This window comes from Solanum stenotomum, chromosome 1, assembly GCF_019186545.1.
Source record: "Solanum stenotomum isolate F172 chromosome 1, ASM1918654v1, whole genome shotgun sequence".
NCBI classification, from domain to species: domain Eukaryota; kingdom Viridiplantae; phylum Streptophyta; class Magnoliopsida; order Solanales; family Solanaceae; genus Solanum; species Solanum stenotomum.
The window spans coordinates 15,430,911-15,449,384 of record NC_064282.1 but is presented as its reverse complement, the minus strand read 5'-3'; the positions used below and the strand labels follow the sequence as shown (position 1 = coordinate 15,449,384).

At 34.7% G+C, this 18,474-nt stretch overlaps 3 protein-coding genes and 1 pseudogene across 4 annotated transcripts; 2 read left to right on the top strand and 2 right to left on the bottom strand.

Moving 5' to 3' along the window:
* Positions 1-694: 694 nt before the first annotated feature.
* Positions 695-5,893, bottom strand: LOC125875163 (ATG8-interacting protein 1-like). 2 transcript variants are annotated; one of them, XM_049556264.1, is made up of 5 exons: positions 5,734-5,893; positions 4,534-4,847; positions 4,004-4,422; positions 1,134-1,258; positions 695-1,055 (listed from the first exon to the last, which is right to left on the bottom strand). In XM_049556264.1, the coding sequence occupies exons 2-4, from the start codon at positions 4,829-4,831 to the stop codon at positions 1,154-1,156; spliced, it is 822 nt and encodes a 273-aa protein (XP_049412221.1). In that variant the 5' UTR covers positions 4,832-4,847; positions 5,734-5,893; the 3' UTR covers positions 695-1,055; positions 1,134-1,153. The 2 variants fall into 2 exon arrangements, with proteins under 2 accessions (XP_049412221.1, XP_049412214.1); XM_049556257.1 differs by having other exon boundaries at positions 4,004-4,847.
* A 1,066-nt stretch (positions 5,894-6,959) lies between these two features.
* On the bottom strand, positions 6,960-9,359 carry LOC125843988 (uncharacterized). Its single transcript, XM_049523200.1, has 3 exons — positions 9,040-9,359; positions 8,266-8,394; positions 6,960-7,285 (listed from the first exon to the last, which is right to left on the bottom strand). The coding sequence occupies exons 1-3, from the start codon at positions 9,346-9,348 to the stop codon at positions 7,148-7,150; spliced, it is 576 nt and encodes a 191-aa protein (XP_049379157.1). The 5' UTR covers positions 9,349-9,359; the 3' UTR covers positions 6,960-7,147.
* A 3,325-nt stretch (positions 9,360-12,684) lies between these two features.
* LOC125841735 (bifunctional L-3-cyanoalanine synthase/cysteine synthase 2, mitochondrial) lies at positions 12,685-15,421 on the top strand. The gene is made up of 9 exons (XM_049520914.1): positions 12,685-12,949; positions 13,338-13,447; positions 13,531-13,588; positions 13,772-14,035; positions 14,116-14,253; positions 14,365-14,496; positions 14,647-14,706; positions 14,974-15,054; positions 15,157-15,421. Exons 1-9 carry the CDS (start codon positions 12,821-12,823, stop codon positions 15,253-15,255), a joined length of 1,071 nt encoding a protein of 356 aa, XP_049376871.1. The 5' UTR covers positions 12,685-12,820; the 3' UTR covers positions 15,256-15,421.
* A 1,452-nt stretch (positions 15,422-16,873) lies between these two features.
* On the top strand, positions 16,874-17,835 carry LOC125841745 (acidic endochitinase-like; annotated as a pseudogene).
* Positions 17,836-18,474: the final 639 nt, after the last annotated feature.

Genomic DNA, 18,474 nt, shown 5'->3' with positions numbered 1-18,474 from the left:
TATCGTAAATGGTATGTTGATACCCTCCGTCATACTTTTGGGACATTAGTGTCCCTGCTATCCAAAAACTAGAGCATATATGCTCTTCACTCTAACGGAAGACTAAATAGAAACACGTGACGCAATCTTATCCGTTAATCCAATATTAAATAAACGAAAAACGGACAAATATACCCTCAAACTATAGTAAATGGTATGCAAATACCCTCTGTCATACTTTTGAGATATTGGTGTCCCTGCCGTCCAAAAACTAAAGCATATATAACCTTTATACTAACAGACATACACGTGTCATAATCTTATTCATCGATCCGATATTTATCGATGGATAAGATTGCGCCACGTATCCCTATTTAGTCTTCCGTTAGAGTGAAAGGCATATATGCTCTAGTTTTTGAACGGCAAGGATACCACTGTCTCAAAAGTATGACGGAGAATATCTGCATACCATTTACGATAGTTCAGGAATTTATTCGTCCTTTTTCCCTTAAATAAATGTCGATTGGTGGATAAGATTATAACACATGTATATCGATTAGTATGAAGGGTATATATGCTCTAATTTTTGGACGGTAAGGGCATCAATATTTCAAAAGTATGACGGAGGATATCTGCATACTATTTACGATAGTTCGAAGGTATATTTGTCCATTTTCCCTACTAATAAATAAAGGCTGTAATTGTAAGCAGAAGGTAATCCAAAAAACTGTATGTAAAATCCAGCAATCCATCTGACACCAGATATGTACAAGACTGACGAGCTCTATACCTGCTCAAGATTAGATTATGAAAATAATACACTACATTTTTTTCCAGAAATCCCATGAGAAAAATCAGACAGCAGACAACTTAAACCTTTTGTGAACAATTGTATAAGATGTAAAGTTTCCAGATGCTATTTTTCGGAAGGTAGCTAGACTCTAGTGCAAAGTGCGAGAATCAACATCAAACAGGGCTGGCTGCTGCAACCTCCCAAACTTAACCCGACAATCAAGACACCCTGGTGCGTGCTTATACAACCCCGGCATAAGAACGTAAGATATTCGCATCATGCCCTGTCAAAAGCAAGTAAATCAGGTACATTGAAAAAGCAAAGCTAGCATATCAAGTAAACAAAACTTTGGCTCACTCACTCATTTTCGTCATCATCATCCTAATGTTGAGCTGGTCCACTCCCTCTGATAAATGTACCACGGTGATCACCCCCAACAATCACATCTTTCAATCGAGATAGTGGACCAAACATCCTGCTAATCCTCTGTCAACATTGAAATACAGATTAGTGAACCAATTAATGCAACTAAACAGAGTAAAATTACGAGTCCAAATGACATTTCTGAGAACCAAGATGTTTGAACTGACAACAAGAAATGCAAGCGGAACTAACAACATATATAAGAGTGACTTCCAGGGTGTAATGTTCTTCTATACCACACTAAGTGAAAGGTTAATCCCGGTTTTGATCACCTAACTGTTTGAGTGATTGAAGTCTCCAGTACCATCTTATTATAAAAGCTATTGACTAGACCAACAGGAAGCAACACAGGCTTTTAACTTCCCAGAACCAACAATGGAGATCTTGAAGAAAACATGCAATCTACAGCAAGTGTTAAGTGGCAAACTCCTTTGCACTTCAACACAGAATCAGACATGGGGCAAGGGCTGAAGATTACTAATGAGGAGGTCCAAAGACCTGCAGATTCAGCTATTCAGGTTCACTTATTTTAACACCCATGAATTTCCAGACTCAACTAAGAACCATATTCAGAAACAATAATACTGCGAGTTAGTCTAAGGCCAATGAACTAACAACAACAATAGTGAAATCCCACAAGTGGGGTCTGGGGAGAGACAATGAAATAATAACCCTCCTAAAGTCATTTTGGTATTTTTGTATAGGGCAGCGGAGTTGGTGAAACTTCTTTTATAAGGTAAGGTAAATTCCGTTGAATATGTACCAACAGCATACAAACTACAGCAAAGCTGTATCAAATTATAATCTCATAACTAGTTAACTACTATAAATTCCTCGAACTGTCGCTAATTTTCTATCATATTACCCCTATACCAGAAATGTAGATTTTGAGGCGCCTATTGTTTACAATATCTAAATGATTCTCAAAACATCTCTCATTTCTTTTTCAACCAAATGGTCCAAAAGATGCAAAGGGGTATGGTTTTCTAGAATCCAGATTATCTCCAGTTTTTTCCCAACTTTCTGATTCTGCCAGCAAACCAAAAGGTCTTTCAAGTTCTTTGGCATCACCCATTGCACACCACTAATATTTCAGAAGAGATCCCATAGCTGTTTTTTGTGTGACTGCAATGCAAATCAAATTCCGTGCAGATTCCAGAAAATTTTCACAGGCTAGCATGTGCATTGTACTTCCGGTGCCTTTTTTTATGATAGGCAACACCTTGGTCGCTATTTTGAGTCTCCTCTTTTTGCAAGGCTTCTAGATTTATCAATTAAAGAAGATCATAAATATCAAACAAAGAGAAACAGAAACCATGGCTATAATCCTGCATCTTCTCCTTTACCAGCGGTTCTTTTCTCCAGAGATATTTAGAACCTAGAGGACTTTATAGAGAGAAATTGTTTCTCAGGGAAAATGTTGCACTTTCGAGGCTTAGCAGCATTCATTCTTCAAACAATCAGTATGAAAACATACCCAAAAAAAATTGGAAACCTTATCCTAAGGCGATTTAAAAGTTCAGTAACTCATCGTCAAAACATGAGCAAAAAGGAATTCTGAAAGCAAGTTATGTCTACAGATTGAGGCACTAACTGTAATTGGAGATTGTGAATGACCTTGAAGATTTAATTGTTGGATTGGAATGATATGACATTGTTCAAAATCATACAAGGGTCTCTCACTTTCCCCAAATAAAACAGTGCACTTATTTTCTTCCCTAATTCTCTATATAAACAGGTATAAGAATTGTAAACCATCTAAAAATAGGCAGACCATAGGTGTAACTAGAGGCAATGCAGTACAAGTATATTCCATCCTCTTCTGAAGCAGATGGATAGTGGAGTCCACTTATTCCTGAGAGAGATAAACTACTTAATCAGAAATAGATGGTGATGAATAAATGCAGATCACAAGGGTCTACAGCACCGAAGAGAATCCGAGAAAAAAGAACCCTTGCATACAGATCCAAGGACAATCACATAACAGTAACATACTACTAACATATCCCCCCAAAACAACGGGAAGGAAATCAACTCAACTGTAAGATCTGCAAAGTAGTTCATGTATTTATTTTAAGGGAAAGATTGTACTCTTCCAGAGTTCGACAACAAAAATTTTATATACTAGATTCACCACAAGAAAGATATTAGCAACCGCACTTTCGCCAAAAGTAGGTCATGAAAGAATATAATGAGATGCCCTTGTGAAAAGGAGCTTGCGCAAGTATACGTCTAGATATGGTACAGGCCTCAGTGTGCATTCAAAAGTCATTTTCATGAAAACAACTTTAGTAATGGTGCAAAACTGATGAGCTATCAAGGACCTCAGGTGACCAATGAAATGAAAACAAAAAGAGGAGAGAAGAGTGAATACTTGGGTATGGAGGAGGGAGGAAATCTAGTGAGGTACTTGATAATGTTGACAAAGAAAATGGGTTGCAGCAAAGCTGAAGACATTTTTATCAGCTGGATCTTATTTAAATACACCTATTCAAGGTCAATCTTGTGTTTCTTCTTTTAGTTATCTCAATCAGAATATCCTGTTTGCTAGTTAATTCCCTGGATTTTCTAATTGTCAGCCAATTGGCAAGTATTGCATCAACAAAAAATGCAGAAAAGACCACCTAGAGCGACTTTGTAATACTTTAATTGGTAGATCAAGTATTACAAAGTGACTCTAGCTAGTTTTTTCCACATTTTCGTTTCTTAAAAAAGAAAAACTCATTTGCAGATGGACACAAAGTTGAACTATTCAACTCAATGGGGATACCATTTTCAATTATTTTTTAACAAACAGCAACAACTCACGTCACTATGGACTCCAGCCTGCCACTTCATTTGCAATACTTGCCACCTTTCTTGCTGCCACTTCTGACCAATAATCACAAGGCCCATAACAGCAGCAGCAATGAAAATAGACCATAATGCGTTTGTGTCTTTCGCATGGGCAACTAGGGAAGCAGCCCGTCTTTTCCACCATGCTTGACAAGGAAGGTTAGCGGCATCATAATCATCTTCATCTTTTGTCTTTGGCAAATTCGAACTGCCCAATTCTAAGCCCTGGTGAGAGGGTTCAACTGATTCTTCAAGAACGTTGGTTTCCTCTGTTGTTGCGGAGAAACCCATGGGTTCTTCACTCTGGTATGAACTATAGTTAGCAGCACCAAAGATACTATGCTCTTTGTCTACCAAACTAAAGCGTTGCAGGGCTGCATCTTCTTCAAATTCTGCACCAATAGATAACTGGTTACCCTTTTCATCAAAAAATTGAATACCAGGAAATTCTGGTGTGCTCGATCCTTTAGTTTCTGTACCTCCTTCATAAAAATCTGATTTACCCTCTTCATTAGCAACAAGTTCTGGAGTAGCATCTTCACCTTCCTGTTCATTATTGATCTCATTTACATCAGGTTCCAATGGCAAATTCTCATGTTGGCTTGGTGGAAAGACAAAGTGTCCAGACATAAACATTGCCTGGGAAGTTTCAGCCACATACTCTGCGTTACTGCCATTATCATCATTCGAGTCAACCTGCTTTGGACCAGGGGCAGCAGCATATGCTGATTGTGTGAGTGATACAACTTCCCACTCATTTCCACGAGGAGCAGTTTCTTCACCTTCCTCATTACTTGCCATCTTTTAAAAATTGAAACTGAAGAGATTTAAAAAGAGAAAACACAGGAAATCAGAGGTCAAGTGCTTAAAAGGCATCATGCCTTCTGAATAACAAAATGTCAAATTTATTCCGAAGAAAATCAGTAAGAAATTATGAGGATGCATATGATAAGTTTATTGAACTCTAATACATTTCTGCAAACTTCTGGTACCAAAAATGCACGAAATTAGCAAGTATGACATCAAGTAATTCTTTATAGAATCGTCGAACTTAGAAGTCTTATAACATGCTACTTGCGACATTGAGGACATAAAACCACAAGATTTCAAGGCAATTACACATGGAAGTTGCTCAATACCTCTAAAGTCACATTTATTCCAATGGAACCATCTCTTGTACTTTTCAAAACATGCAAACTGCTAACATAATCAGGACAAACTTGAAGAAAACTTATGGTCCTCTCTCTGCGTGTGTTTGTGCTTATTTTTGTGAACTGTGAACTTTGAATCCATTCAGCAGTTTACAATTTTTCACTACCAAATTCATCTGCCAATATTTTTCAATCTACGGATCAGTTACTTTTGAACAACACTATTCCAAACCCTAAAAAGTTCCAATTTCGAGTAAAATCAATGTAATTTACACAACAGAGATAAAATCATTAATAGGAGAAACAGCAACATGTACAGAATCGTATAGACAGAGAAGAAGTTACGTAACAAACAAGCATTCAGCAGAAGTACATAACACAGATCCGAAGACCGAATCCACTGCACTTATTAATTTACCGAACAAAGCTAAATTAGATTAACAGATTGAACTCAAAACAATCCAACAATCAAATAATCCGATCAACAAATCAGTGGAGAAAAAATCGATAAACTAAAAAACTAAAACCGGAGCTGAATTTCCGAGTACTTACAAAACCTATAAGCGGTGAGAGATACGTGATCGGTGAAGATAACGTCGGAGCTCCGGCGAGAATGATTGGAAACTGGGTCGAAAAATGAGCGGAGAGAGAGAATGGTTTATATATAGTTAAGATCTTTTTGGTGAATGAGATAAAGACAACCGGCAAAACCGGTAAAGCTGCAGTGTAAATGACTTGCTCATGAAGTGAGGATAGCGGTTTTACTCTTTACCAAAACGGCGCCGTTGGGTCAAATTCTGTGGGCCCGGTTCAAGTATTCCCGGTTTTTAGCGGTTTGCTTGTACGAGTGGAGAAGTGGTTGACGTGCGTTTTGTATTTTGGGAAAAAGGTTATTAGTGAAGTATTATTTTTATCTTAATTTTTGCCTTTTGTTAAATGAAATTTTCGTTAATATTATTCACATTTGTCCAAATACATTAACATACATAATTCTAAAAAAATTCATGTGATTCATGAATTAGATACGTCAAATTTATACTAACACTGATGAAATTTTGGAAAAAATTATTTTTTATGTTAATGAATATAGATAAATATATTGCGGCTGAATTATAAGTGGAAATTATTTATTTTTTTACAAAAAAAGATACTTATATAATTACATATTTATCATTACATGATCATTATTAGTACTAGTGATTACTGATAAATTATCAAAACGAGCTAACTTATTACATGTAGATTGTATTACTATTTTACCTAGTTAAATCTCCACGTACATTTACAACAATCTAAGGAGTGGAGGAGATGTTAGACATGACGCACATGATGTCTATAATTGTTGAGTATAGTTTATTGATATATTATTTCTTTCTCATCATTAATCATTATTAAAAGGAGAATACCAAGACATAATTAATAGGCAGAATATGGTTCTTTTTATAACTTATATAATAATGGTGTTCATGCAAATTTACATACATCTTGACCCTTCAATGAAATCATTGTATTATTGTTCACCGATACAACATATCGAATAATTCTACTTACCAAAACTTAATAATATAAGAAGAAACTATTTTAAGAATGTATTGCAGATGAGCACAACACATAGTTCGTGACCTTTTGAGATATTAACTCATATTTGCTGTTATAAGATGTTCATTATTGAAATGTTAGCATCCTACTGCAACTAATTTATTGAATCTACATGTGTAACTTAATAGCCAAACAGAGCTATAAGTTACAAAAAATATCATGAATGATATGTTGGGTAACAAGATGGTAACCAGAAAACTCAGCAGAAAAAGAGTGAGGTAAGATGTCCGCCATGTCCAGTAACCTGTCTTGTAATAGATGCTGTTGGAGGATCGTTGAATGAGCTGCACGGAAGAATGAACCAGTGTACAAATTCCTGCAAATCAAGAAAGAAGTAGAGGAGAAAAGAAAGGTTTGTTTCTAGCCATTACAGCTCAGAGTGTCTGCTCTTCTCTTCCTCAATCTCGAATACTTCATCAAAAGGAGGGTCCCCTGGTCTTCGAAATAGTTGGTCCCCTATGTTAATCTCATATGCTTCTTCTTGTTCCAGCAAAAACTTTTTCAACTGCGAAAGTGACTTACAAAATCTCAAACCCTCTAGCATTCAGAATCTGAGTTAAACCAGCTCAAAACATGCAGTAAACGCAGTTGCAGGGGTAAAATTTAAAGCAAACTGGTTGTAAATTGGAATTTGCATGTGCCACATTAAGAAAAAAATGAGAGTCAGAGTAAAAAATTTTATACCAAAAGAAGGAAGCCATGACTAGCAACTAGTTATACGGCACTAATTGATGATTGTCCAACAATAATTAGCAAGTTACATTAATGTTAATATCCAAACAATGAGAGAATGCTTCCTGTAATTCATTCTACTTTCCTGGATGAGCATAATAACAACACCAAACTATTATTGGATTGAAATTCCCTTAGCATGAGTAACCACATTTAACATTTTGCATTTGAGAATACCTCCTTTGAATAAAAGGAATATGGTTTTGTTGGCAGCACACAATGAAATTGACAAATGCAGGATTAACCTCAAGTTGCTCGACATTATATCTAAAAATGGAGTAATGTAGTACCGCTGGAGGTATTTTTCTAAAGGACTAGTTGATGTTTTCACCCTAACCCTCCCCTGCTACACCACCTTCGGGTTCATGGGCTTACTTACTGAGTGTTCGAGGAGAAAGAACTAATATTTACAGAGAGTTCAGGGTTGACATAAAGCAGGTGTAACAAAGGGAAAGTGTTATAGTTGTGTTTCTTTGAAGCTTCACTTTTCATTTCCCTTTTCCAAATTCTCGAAAATCTTCCCATAGAGTTCCTTCAAGTGATAATTAATCTGCTCTTCATTTGTGGTGTGTATTAAGATTGATTCTCTTACATCATATCCTCAACTAGTTAATAAGGAAAAAACAGACCAACTTTCTACCAAACTCCCTAATTGTTTCAACCTTTTGAACAAGCTCTTTGCTAAAAGCATCCATAAGCAATTTCAGCAGTTACAGAATTAGAAGACATCTGATTTGGGAAAGTAAAACAAACCTCAGTTGTGTCTCGACCTTTTTCCATGGTGAACATTATCGTGGTCCAATCAACACCTATGAACTTTGTCTCCATTCCTTCAGATCTTGCTAGATTGACCCACCGCTTGGCAACATGAGTAACCATCTCCTGAAAAAATGAAAATCATTATAATCTAAACCAATAAGGTTCTATTACCTTGCATCCAACAACAATAGCCAAACAAGAAAATTAACATTGATACCTATAACTAAAAAGTTGAGTAATCTTTTTCAGTTAGTGAGACAAGTTTGTGTAGTTGGCAGCTCATTTGTAAAGCTCCCACACCTTCTAGATGCAAGTTTTGATCCTTAACAAATCCTTCCCTTTACCTCACAAACATTAATTAATCAATCACTATGGTTTAATCCCAAACTTGTTGCGCATATATGACTTCAGTATATCCATTCCACTCTATTATGACCTCTTTCGTCCCAATACGAAATTTTTAAAAAATTAATGTAATCTCAAGGCAGTCTAGAATTGATGATTCTCGAAATCTCACATTTATATCTACACTACCACAAAAGTCTAACCATAGTAAAAAGCGTCCGGGTATATAGTCTAAAGTCTCGATAGTTAGCTCTTGCTGCAATAAGATTTGACATTTTCGAATGACTCTATGAAATTGCATTGACATAGATCTATCATATTCAATTTCAGCAAAGAAATTAACTTACCAGCTGATTAATTAACAAATCAGTAATTAAATTATCAATGAAAACAAAGCATTCAAAGGTAAATAGAGATACCGACCGGAGTCCGACGAGTACCGAGTCGGAGCTTAACGAATCCGAAAACGGGTCCTAGAACCCGCCTCATCATTTCAGATTGGATATCTGATGGACTCATTTTTTCGACATCATTTGGGGGCGGGGCGGATTCGGAGTTTGCGGGTTTCAATTCTTCACCCTCCTCATTGTCTATGACGTCGTTAAGATCGTCGGAAACGTGGATCCTCCGTTGTAGGCCTTCGGCGAAACGGTGAAATCTTAGGGTTCCGGTGGCAATCAAGAGCAAGAAGAAGCAGATTGTGTAAGAAAATCTACGCAATTGATATAGCATTGTAGCTAGTGATGTTTTATTTAGTTTAGATGATCATCTGCATGTGTATTTATAGGTTTGGAATGCACTGCTCTACGTAAATTTTTACTTTTATTTATTTATACCGAGAAAATCGTACCTTTGACTAAAATAAATAAGTGTATTGTTGAATCTTTTTTCATAATTCAAAATAAGTAAATTGTTCGAAGTTCAAGGGAAATGTTATAAACTTTTTCCATTTTTGCCTCTTATTTATATTCTCTAGGTGATAAATTCAAGAGAATTAATTGCTCATATTTATGATTTTACTTTGAATTATTTAGAATAGTTTGAGAATAAAAGGGTAAAAGTGGAAAGTGGTATTTATTTTATGTCCTGAACTTTTTTTCTTAATTAATATGGATTGTCTCAATAATTCATTTATTTTGAAATAGAGAGAATATAACGAAAAGAGAGAATAAAATAGCAGTGTACAAAATATATGTGGCGCAATAATATATATTATACATTAGAAAAAACAAAATTACGCGAAACTTAAATTGTAATACTAGAAATATGACAATACTCAATAACTTACTAATCAATTCTATATTGATTCTCAACTTTTATATCTAAGGTCATGTACTCATTGAGCTAAAATTATGTCATATTTTGTCTAATCATCTCTCCTCAATTCTTTTTTCGGTCTATCCCTACCTCCCATAACGCTTGCTACAACTAATCTCTCACGTCGCCTCACTAGCACAGAGCATTCCACATTCATATTACCTTCATCTTTTGAACATGGACATTTTTTATTAGCCTACCCTATACAATAGTGGTTAATATACCCACAACCTTGTAAAACTTACATTTAAACCTTGGTAACATATTATTTTTATGCACAGTACCCGAGAGACAAACCTCCATGTATTTCACCCATCGTGTTTCAATACGATACGACGTATAATAACAACATCATTCGTTGTGTCTCCTTAATTATTATAAACCCCATAAAATACTTGAAACTTTTTCTCTCGGATATAACAACTGGTGTATCGATCTTCACTTCTACTTCATGCCACTAAAATTACACTTCATGTACTTTGTATTAGTTTGCTGAAATTAAGATGGGTTGGGCTAGGTGCCTCCAACCAGGCCAAGCCCAATACTTTTGTCAAATGAGAATGCATTTCTCATACACAAACAAACCATCTCTATTGAAATTAATCTATACTCAATATTTTCAGCAACTACAATTTCATTGGAAAAAAGAAGAAGGCCAAAAACATGTTATTCATGTTATTGTTGCAAATTCCAAAGGTTAATAGGCAGATCATTAAATTCAAAGTTGCATATCAATACTATAGAATTATTAGATTCACCATTTCAACATCATTATCGAACATTACAGGTTGACCATCTATTTTTCCCAATAGCAAATGCACAAATAAATNAATATTTTCAGCAACTACAATTTCATTGGAAAAAAGAAGAAGGCCAAAAACATGTTATTCATGTTATTGTTGCAAATTCCAAAGGTTAATAGGCAGATGATTAAATTCAAAGTTGCATATCAATACTATAGTATTATTAGATCACCATTTCAACATCATTATCGGACATTACAGGTTGACCATCTATTTTTCCCAATAGCAAATTCACAAATAAATTCAAGTTGGCAGTATTTTATGATCAAACATTTTTATATATGTGCAAAAAATATGTACAAATAGAATTAGATGTATATTTCATAATTCACTACATGTAAATTTTGAATCTTTCACCATTAACTTTAATTATGATTATTATTTTTTTTAATGAAAGGACAGTAATGTATGTGCAACATTGAGATGATTATATTGAAGACAAATGCATTCGTATGGACGACCGACTGCTACAGTGGTTGTTCCTTTTTAGGGATTTCGATTCATTGCATCACATGGGATTCTTTTAATCTGCCCTCAATTAATAATGTTGTGATTATATTTTTCATGTGCTACTAAAAATATTATTCCTTTTATTTTATATTATTTGTCCATATTACTAAAAATATTTATTCAATGGCTTGTCAAGGAATGAAATCAAGATATAATTTATTTATTTTTTCCATTTTCCCGTTACCTTTTTAAAAAAATAAATATAGATATTATAAAATTTCTCCATTGTTAATCTTGATATTAATGGATAAGACACATAAATATAGAGTATCTTAAAAAAGTTAAAGCGTAAATTAGTAAAAATATTTTTAAAAATTTATAATTTCTTAAGAAATGTGTAAAGAAAAAAATGGACAAATAATATATATTGGACTAAGAAAATAGATGTAACAGGTACTTAGAATCTCATTAAATTGACATCAGGATAACATTTCTATTTTACACGTTTAAGCTTGACACTGATATAATCAGAGCGGGAGTTAGAAAAAAATTCACTTACAAATTTGATAAAATTAAATAATTTAAATTTCATATTTTTATTTAAAAAAAACTATTTTTATGTATAAATAATTTGACTTTCGTTACAAATTTTGTGGGCAAATAAATCCATATTGGTCCAATCTTCAATTAATGGTGTAGAATAAATGACCTTTCTTTTTCTTTTTTTTTCTTTTTTCTTGCCTTATCCGAATTACACATTTAAATACAGATCATTTTTTTCAATGAAAAATATTAAAATTGACATTATGATTTACACATCACCTGGCCTGCGGAACCCGATTGTGACAAATCAATAAAATTAAAATGCATTAGGATACAACATGGACAAATATAAGGCACAAATTCTTATATAATAATGGGAAAAAAGACAAATATACCTCCGAACTATCGCAAATAATATATAAATACCATTCGTCATACTTTTCGTTCATTAATGCCCTTGCTGTCCAAAAAGCAGTGCACATTTACCCTTCACTATAACGGAAGACTTATTTGATACACGTGTCGCAATCCTACGGAGGGACCTGATTTGACCAATTAATTAAACCCAAATTTTAAAAACCCACCCATATCCACTTAACCCACCCAATACCCCCATTACCCACACAAATAACGTATCTAAAAACCTAAAGAAAAATCCCCTTCTCTCAAATATCCATGGCTTGTAGTTGCAGAATCTATCTTAACATTGAATTTGATTTACTTCCAAATGTACAATTTGGTTTATGTGACTCGTGTTAATGCCTATTGTAATATACGGGTGGGTTAAGTGGATATATACTTGTACATACAATTCGATATAAAAAAGTTGAACCCGTCAAATTTAAATCTTCCGAAACAAACATGTTAGTTTTACAACTTGGCAATTTTTGTTGCTAACTTTCATGTTGAAGAGTCCAAACAAAAAATACAGCAAAGAAGTCCGGTTGAATAGTCCAAAACTTTTTGGTTATAAAAAAGTGTCCTATCTTTCTTTTCCACTGTGAGGTACACAAAAAAAAAAAGCTCAATTGCATAGAGAGTACCTTTTTTTTGTGTAATTTTTAAAGTGCAATAATTTTGAGAATTCATCAATGGCAACTTTAAGCAGATTCTTGAAGAAAAGATCATTAGGTAATAATGTTGATTTGATGAGAGCAGCTAGCACCAGATTATTCTCTACACAACTTCCTCATACTAACATCAAGTCTGAAGTTTCTCAAGTTAGTCCAATTTTTACTACTATTATTTTTCTCTGTTTTTTATATTTATTAGATCTCTCTTATGGTAAGTGTTTATGTTTATGTAAAAAAAATATTACAAGAGTTATATCTTGAAATCAGGTTCTGGCTGTGTCATTTGTGTCTCTTTCTATTAGGATATTGTCAATGGCGAAATCAGAAATTTCTTCAAGGATGTTCAATATTTAGTATTTATGTATAAAACGTAGTTTTTGACCTATATATGAGGTATAATTTTCTCTAGGCAAGGTATAATCTTTCGATGAAGGGTGTGCATACCAAACTATTATTTGTATCCAATTAGAAAGTTAAAAACTACTTCACAACTGTCATATTATGTAATTTGACATGTTAAAATCTCAAATTTCAGTTAATTGGGAAAACACCAATGGTTTATCTTAAAAAAGTGACAGAAGGATGTGGAGCATATATAGCTGTGAAACAAGAGATGTTTCAGCCTACTTCTAGCATCAAAGACAGGTACAAAAATTGTATTCTTATGTGTATTTGCTTCCAGTTCTATGCTTTAAAGAATCAAAATTATCTTGTTTATTTTGCACCAGACCAGCATTGGCAATGATCAATGATGCAGAAAAGAAAGGCTTAATATCACCTGAAAAGGTAAGTTAACGCCATTCGTGTCTTTTACTAGTGGAAGAACTTATTAACTCCTATAGTTGTAAGTTGAGGTGTCTAGACGTGCATTGTCAAAGTTAGTTGGAGTGCTTACTTGCCAGTTGAGGCCAAGTTTGTGTGTTTGTGCAAGAATATGTTGTCTCTGACATGCTTGTTGATTATAATTAGACGACGTTGATTGAGCCAACATCAGGAAATATGGGGATTAGTATGGCATTTATGGCAGCAATGAAAGGCTACAAAATGGTTTTGACTATGCCATCGTACACGAGCATGGAGAGGAGAGTGACAATGAGAGCATTTGGAGCCGATTTAATCCTCACCGATCCAACCAAAGGAATGGGAGGCACTGTTAAGAAGGCTTATGAGCTTTTGGAATCTACACCTAATGCTTTCATGCTTCAACAATTTTCCAACCCTGCAAACACTCAGGTAATTTTAAGAAACTTAACTTAATTCATATATTCTCTGTTTTACTACAGAATTCTCAATTGTTTCATAGCGAAAAACAGGTTCATTTTGACACAACTGGCCCTGAAATATGGGAAGAAACTCTAGGTAATGTTGACATATTTGTCATGGGAATAGGAAGTGGAGGCACTGTTACTGGTGTTGGACAATATCTTAAATCCAAAAATCCTAATGTCAAGGTAAATATATATTCTTGGTTCCTCGAGACAGAATCAGTAAACGTCTAAGATAATCCTATGTCATCCCCAAAATAGTTAACAACGTGCTTATATTTTCTCCTCTTTTACTAGATATATGGACTTGAGCCAACTGAAAGCAATATACTGAATGGTGGAAAACCAGGTCCTCATCATATAACGGGAAATGGGGTCGGATTCAAGCCAGATATCCTTGATATGGATCTAATGGAGGAAGTACTAATGGTATGTTAAGTTCTTTGTTTATCTCATTTCCCTTCAAATTGAAAAATAACAACAGAATTATGTGACTACTAAGTTCTGTTCTAATGAAATAAGAGCTATAATTAGTCATTTTGGTAATTGTACTCATGATCTGTACTTGTTGAGTTGTAGGTTTCTAGCGAAGACGCTGTAAACATGGCTAGGGAGTTGGCAGTGAAGGAAGGACTCATGGTAAATTTCAGATAAATGCATCTTTCATTTTGAAACATATAGATAAACAAGGATTAAATACGTCTCTCCACTCTATCCGTACAAATAGAAGTAGCTCCTTTATACAGAGCGGTAAAGCAGTTTCTCTGATCATCGACTATAGAAACAGAAATGAAGCATCAGTCTATACAAACTTGATCTTTGTTTCTCCTCGAAACAAACATGTATGTGTCCTGATAGTCGAAAACCATGATGATCACTCTAAACTACATTCTATTCATTGTGTAGGTTGGGATATCGTCAGGAGCTAATACAGTAGCAGCTCTTAGACTTGCTCAAAAACCAGAAAACAAAGGCAAACTCATAGTGGTATGAATATATGTCATAAATTCATCATGCGATAGACCAATGATCATCGTTACTTTTTCATTTCTAGTTATATAAATGTAACTTGTTGGTTTTCGATTACAGACTGTACATGCAAGTTTTGGAGAGCGATACTTATCATCTGTGTTGTATCAAGATCTGAGGAAAGAAGCTGAGAATATGCAACCTGTTTCAGTCGATTAAATATCGAAAACTCAGCAAGAAAAATGTAATTTTTGTTGTTCATTCTAAATGATGTTTTCTGAATGTCTACTGTTGGTTGATTACCTTTATGAATCTCGTTGTTGCTATATCTTAACATGTAAAATCAGTAAGTTAATTTATTGTTATTAGTTTTGATATGAATCATGACTGCAAAGTACACCTTATTAGAAACATATACTTTATGAGTATTTAAAATGATAGCTTTTTCTTTCTTGTTTTACCAAAAAAATAATTTAAAAATGATAGCTTTTCTATAATAGTAGTTATGTATAAAAGTTTCACAAATCTTATCATTAACCGATCTTAGCTCAGTTGGTATGAAATATTAGTATCTTTGGTATTCGATATTTTCCGAATATCGAGTTATTTATGAAGGTCATATCACAACCGAATTACTTAACTCGGAATTTGAAAATCCTGAACCAAATACCAAACATCCACCACTACAAACTGTCAGATCAATTTTGTTCATAAATGTGATATGAAAAACTTATATTCTATTTTCTAGGGGTAGGCATTCGGTATACGGTTCGGGTTTCTCAAATTTCGGATTTGGTAATTGGTAATTTAAAGTAGATATCAGATACCAATTTTTTAGATTTCAGTTTGGTAATTTGGGGAAACGGTAAATTAAACTTCAATTTGGTACGGTATTCGGTAATACCGTATTAAAGTTATAGCCAATTGTATTACAAAGTTAATACTATTTCTCTAATTATTTCTATTTTTTTTTATGTGGAGGCACAATATAATAGAAGATCAACAAGTAAGAAGACATTAAAAAAAAAAAAAGAAGAAGAAGCAAATTGATACAACTAAGGGTGTGTTTGGTATGAAGGAAAATATTTTCCTGGAAAACAAGTAGAATTGTGACTTATTTTCTCAAGTAGATATTGAAATTCATGTCTTACTGACATTAGGAGGAATTCCCCCCTATGTTATGGACTTAGCTTGTAACCCCATCAAATTTTTCTGACAAACATTGTTATTCAAGAGTCATTGAGATGCTTGTAAATGTTTGGGCTTACCATAGTGCAAGAAGAATGATGTATGTGGACCCGCAGACAGGCTTGATGGAGGAACAACATAAACTAAAAACTGGTGAAGTTTTCTGGCAAGGTTTCTTTTCTTTTTCATTTTTGTATCACATTCTCTCCCAAGCCTTACTCATTCAATATAGGAGAATGAGAAGGATGGATTTGTAAGCTAACAGTCACACGCTGCGTCAGCAATTGTATGTGTTGTAACTTAAGAATACTCACTCTCTATACCTTTCTGCTAAGTGAAATTACGTTGGTTACTCGAGATGTGGCTTAACTCTACGGTAAGTCTTGATTGCCACGTTGCAAGTATCTGAGGATTTGGCTTTGAGAACTTTGGCCGCGTGTGGTTATTTCTGCTTTCAAAGTTTCTATTGTTTAGCAGTCAAATATTGAACTTAATTAACAACTGCTATGCTATGCAGAGGCACAAAGAGTGACAGGGCTTCTATTTTGTCTGCAAGTAGTACAAAGGACAACTTTTCACAGCCATTCATTTTTCCCTATAAAAAGAATGTAACTTGCTGCATTATTCCAAGAAGAAATCCAATTAGAAAATGGCAATCAAGACTTCATTTTTTCTTCATTATGTTCCAATATTGTTGATTTTAGCACTAGTGGCAAGGTCTGAAGCAGGAGGAATTGCTATATACTGGGGACAAAACGGCAATGAAGGAACACTCGCTGAGACTTGTGCTACAGGGAACTATGACTTCGTGAACATAGCACATTTCTTTCAGCGTTTGGAAATGGTAGAAACGCGATGCTCAATCTAGCAGACCATTGTGATCCATACACTCCAAATGGATGCTTTCACATGAGTTCTGATATAAAATCTTGTCAATCTAAAGGAATCAAAGTCATGTTATCGATCGGGGGAGGAGCAGGAGCATACTCAATTGCCTCCCCTGATGATGCTTATCAAGTTGCTGCATATCTCTAGAACAACTTTTTAGGTGGAAAATCGACCTCTCGCCCTCTAGGAGATGCGATTTTGGATGGAATCGACTTTGATCTAGAGAGTGGTGAAGGACCATATTGGGGTGATCTTGCTAAGAATCTTGCAAGATATAATAGCAACAGAGGAAGCAAGAAAGTGTACTTAACTGCAGCCCCACAGTGTCCATTTCCTGATGCTTGTGTTGGTGGGGCCTTGAAAACAGGAGTTTTTGACTATGTTTGGGTACAATTTTATAACAATCCACCATGTCAGTACAATCAAGAAAATGTAACTAGTTTTCAAGATTCATGGAAACAGTGGATTTCATTAATTCCTGCAAAGAAAATATTTCTTGGATTGCCTGCTGCTCCTGATGCAGCTGGAAGTGGATTTATTCCAGTTGGTGATTTAACTTCTCAAGTACTTCCAACTATAAAGGGTTCTGCTAAGTATGGAGGAGTTATGTTGTGGTCCAAGTATTATGATGATCAAACTGGTTATAGTTCCTCCATTAAAACCCATATCTAAACTATTTGTACTCTTCTCATAAAATTAATATAATATCACTTTTTTCGTTTTAATTCATGTTATGCACTTTGACTAGATATTATGTGTTCGATTGATTATTTTATTTTTTTTAAAAAACAAGTATGTGAAAATGAGGAAAATGACTTATCTACTGAAATTAGGGAAAACAAGTTTCACAATTGATATTTTATATTCATCGTATTCTCCCCATCCTCCAACACACCTCATTTTAACCCGCCCCCACTCCACACCCCATATTTAGTTCCTTTTGGGTTCAAGAATTGTCCTTATCCAGTTGTGTGCTTACCACCTGGTGACATGAAGAATAGGGAGCGCATGATATGGATCCAATTGTGAAGAGCAGGAGGAAATCCGCAAGTTGTGAAGCCGCTTGGCGATTTCAGGCCTTTCCAGCAATGAAATCAGAAACAATTGAGGTTCTGGAGGAAAAAAATGCAAAATGCAGTAAACAGAGTTATTGAAATCCTTGATTCAGGAAAACCAATAGAACAATCGGTGGAACCTCAACTATCCACTGGTACCAATGACGAAGCTTGGGAGTACCATATTCAAGATAAGCAGAAAATTGAGGAGGAAAATAAGGTGAGGTATTGCCAGCTCGTGGTGATGTTGTCGTCTCTGAACCCGATAATGAAGGAAAAGAGCATAATGTGGAGGTTGAGCAGCAAC

Coding starts and splice junctions, on each gene's coding strand:
- LOC125841735 (XM_049520914.1), top strand. CDS start 12,821: ATGGCAACTTTAAGCAGATTCTTGAAGAAAAGATCATTAGGTAATAAT. Junction 12,950..13,337: donor TCAAGTCTGAAGTTTCTCAA/GTTAGTCCAATT, acceptor CTCAAATTTCAG/TTAATTGGGAAAACACCAAT. Junction 13,589..13,771: donor GCTTAATATCACCTGAAAAG/GTAAGTTAACGC, acceptor GATTATAATTAG/ACGACGTTGATTGAGCCAAC.
- LOC125843988 (XM_049523200.1), bottom strand. CDS start 9,348: ATGCTATATCAATTGCGTAGATTTTCTTACACAATCTGCTTCTTCTTG. Junction 8,395..9,039: donor TCGGTACTCGTCGGACTCCG/GTCGGTATCTCT, acceptor TCATTTTTTCAG/GAGATGGTTACTCATGTTGC. Junction 7,286..8,265: donor AAGGTCGAGACACAACTGAG/GTTTGTTTTACT, acceptor TCACTTTCGCAG/TTGAAAAAGTTTTTGCTGGA.
- LOC125875163 (XM_049556257.1), bottom strand. CDS start 4,831: ATGGCAAGTAATGAGGAAGGTGAAGAAACTGCTCCTCGTGGAAATGAG. Junction 1,259..4,003: donor AGGCTGGAGTCCATAGTGAC/GTGAGTTGTTGC, acceptor CAATGTTGACAG/AGGATTAGCAGGATGTTTGG.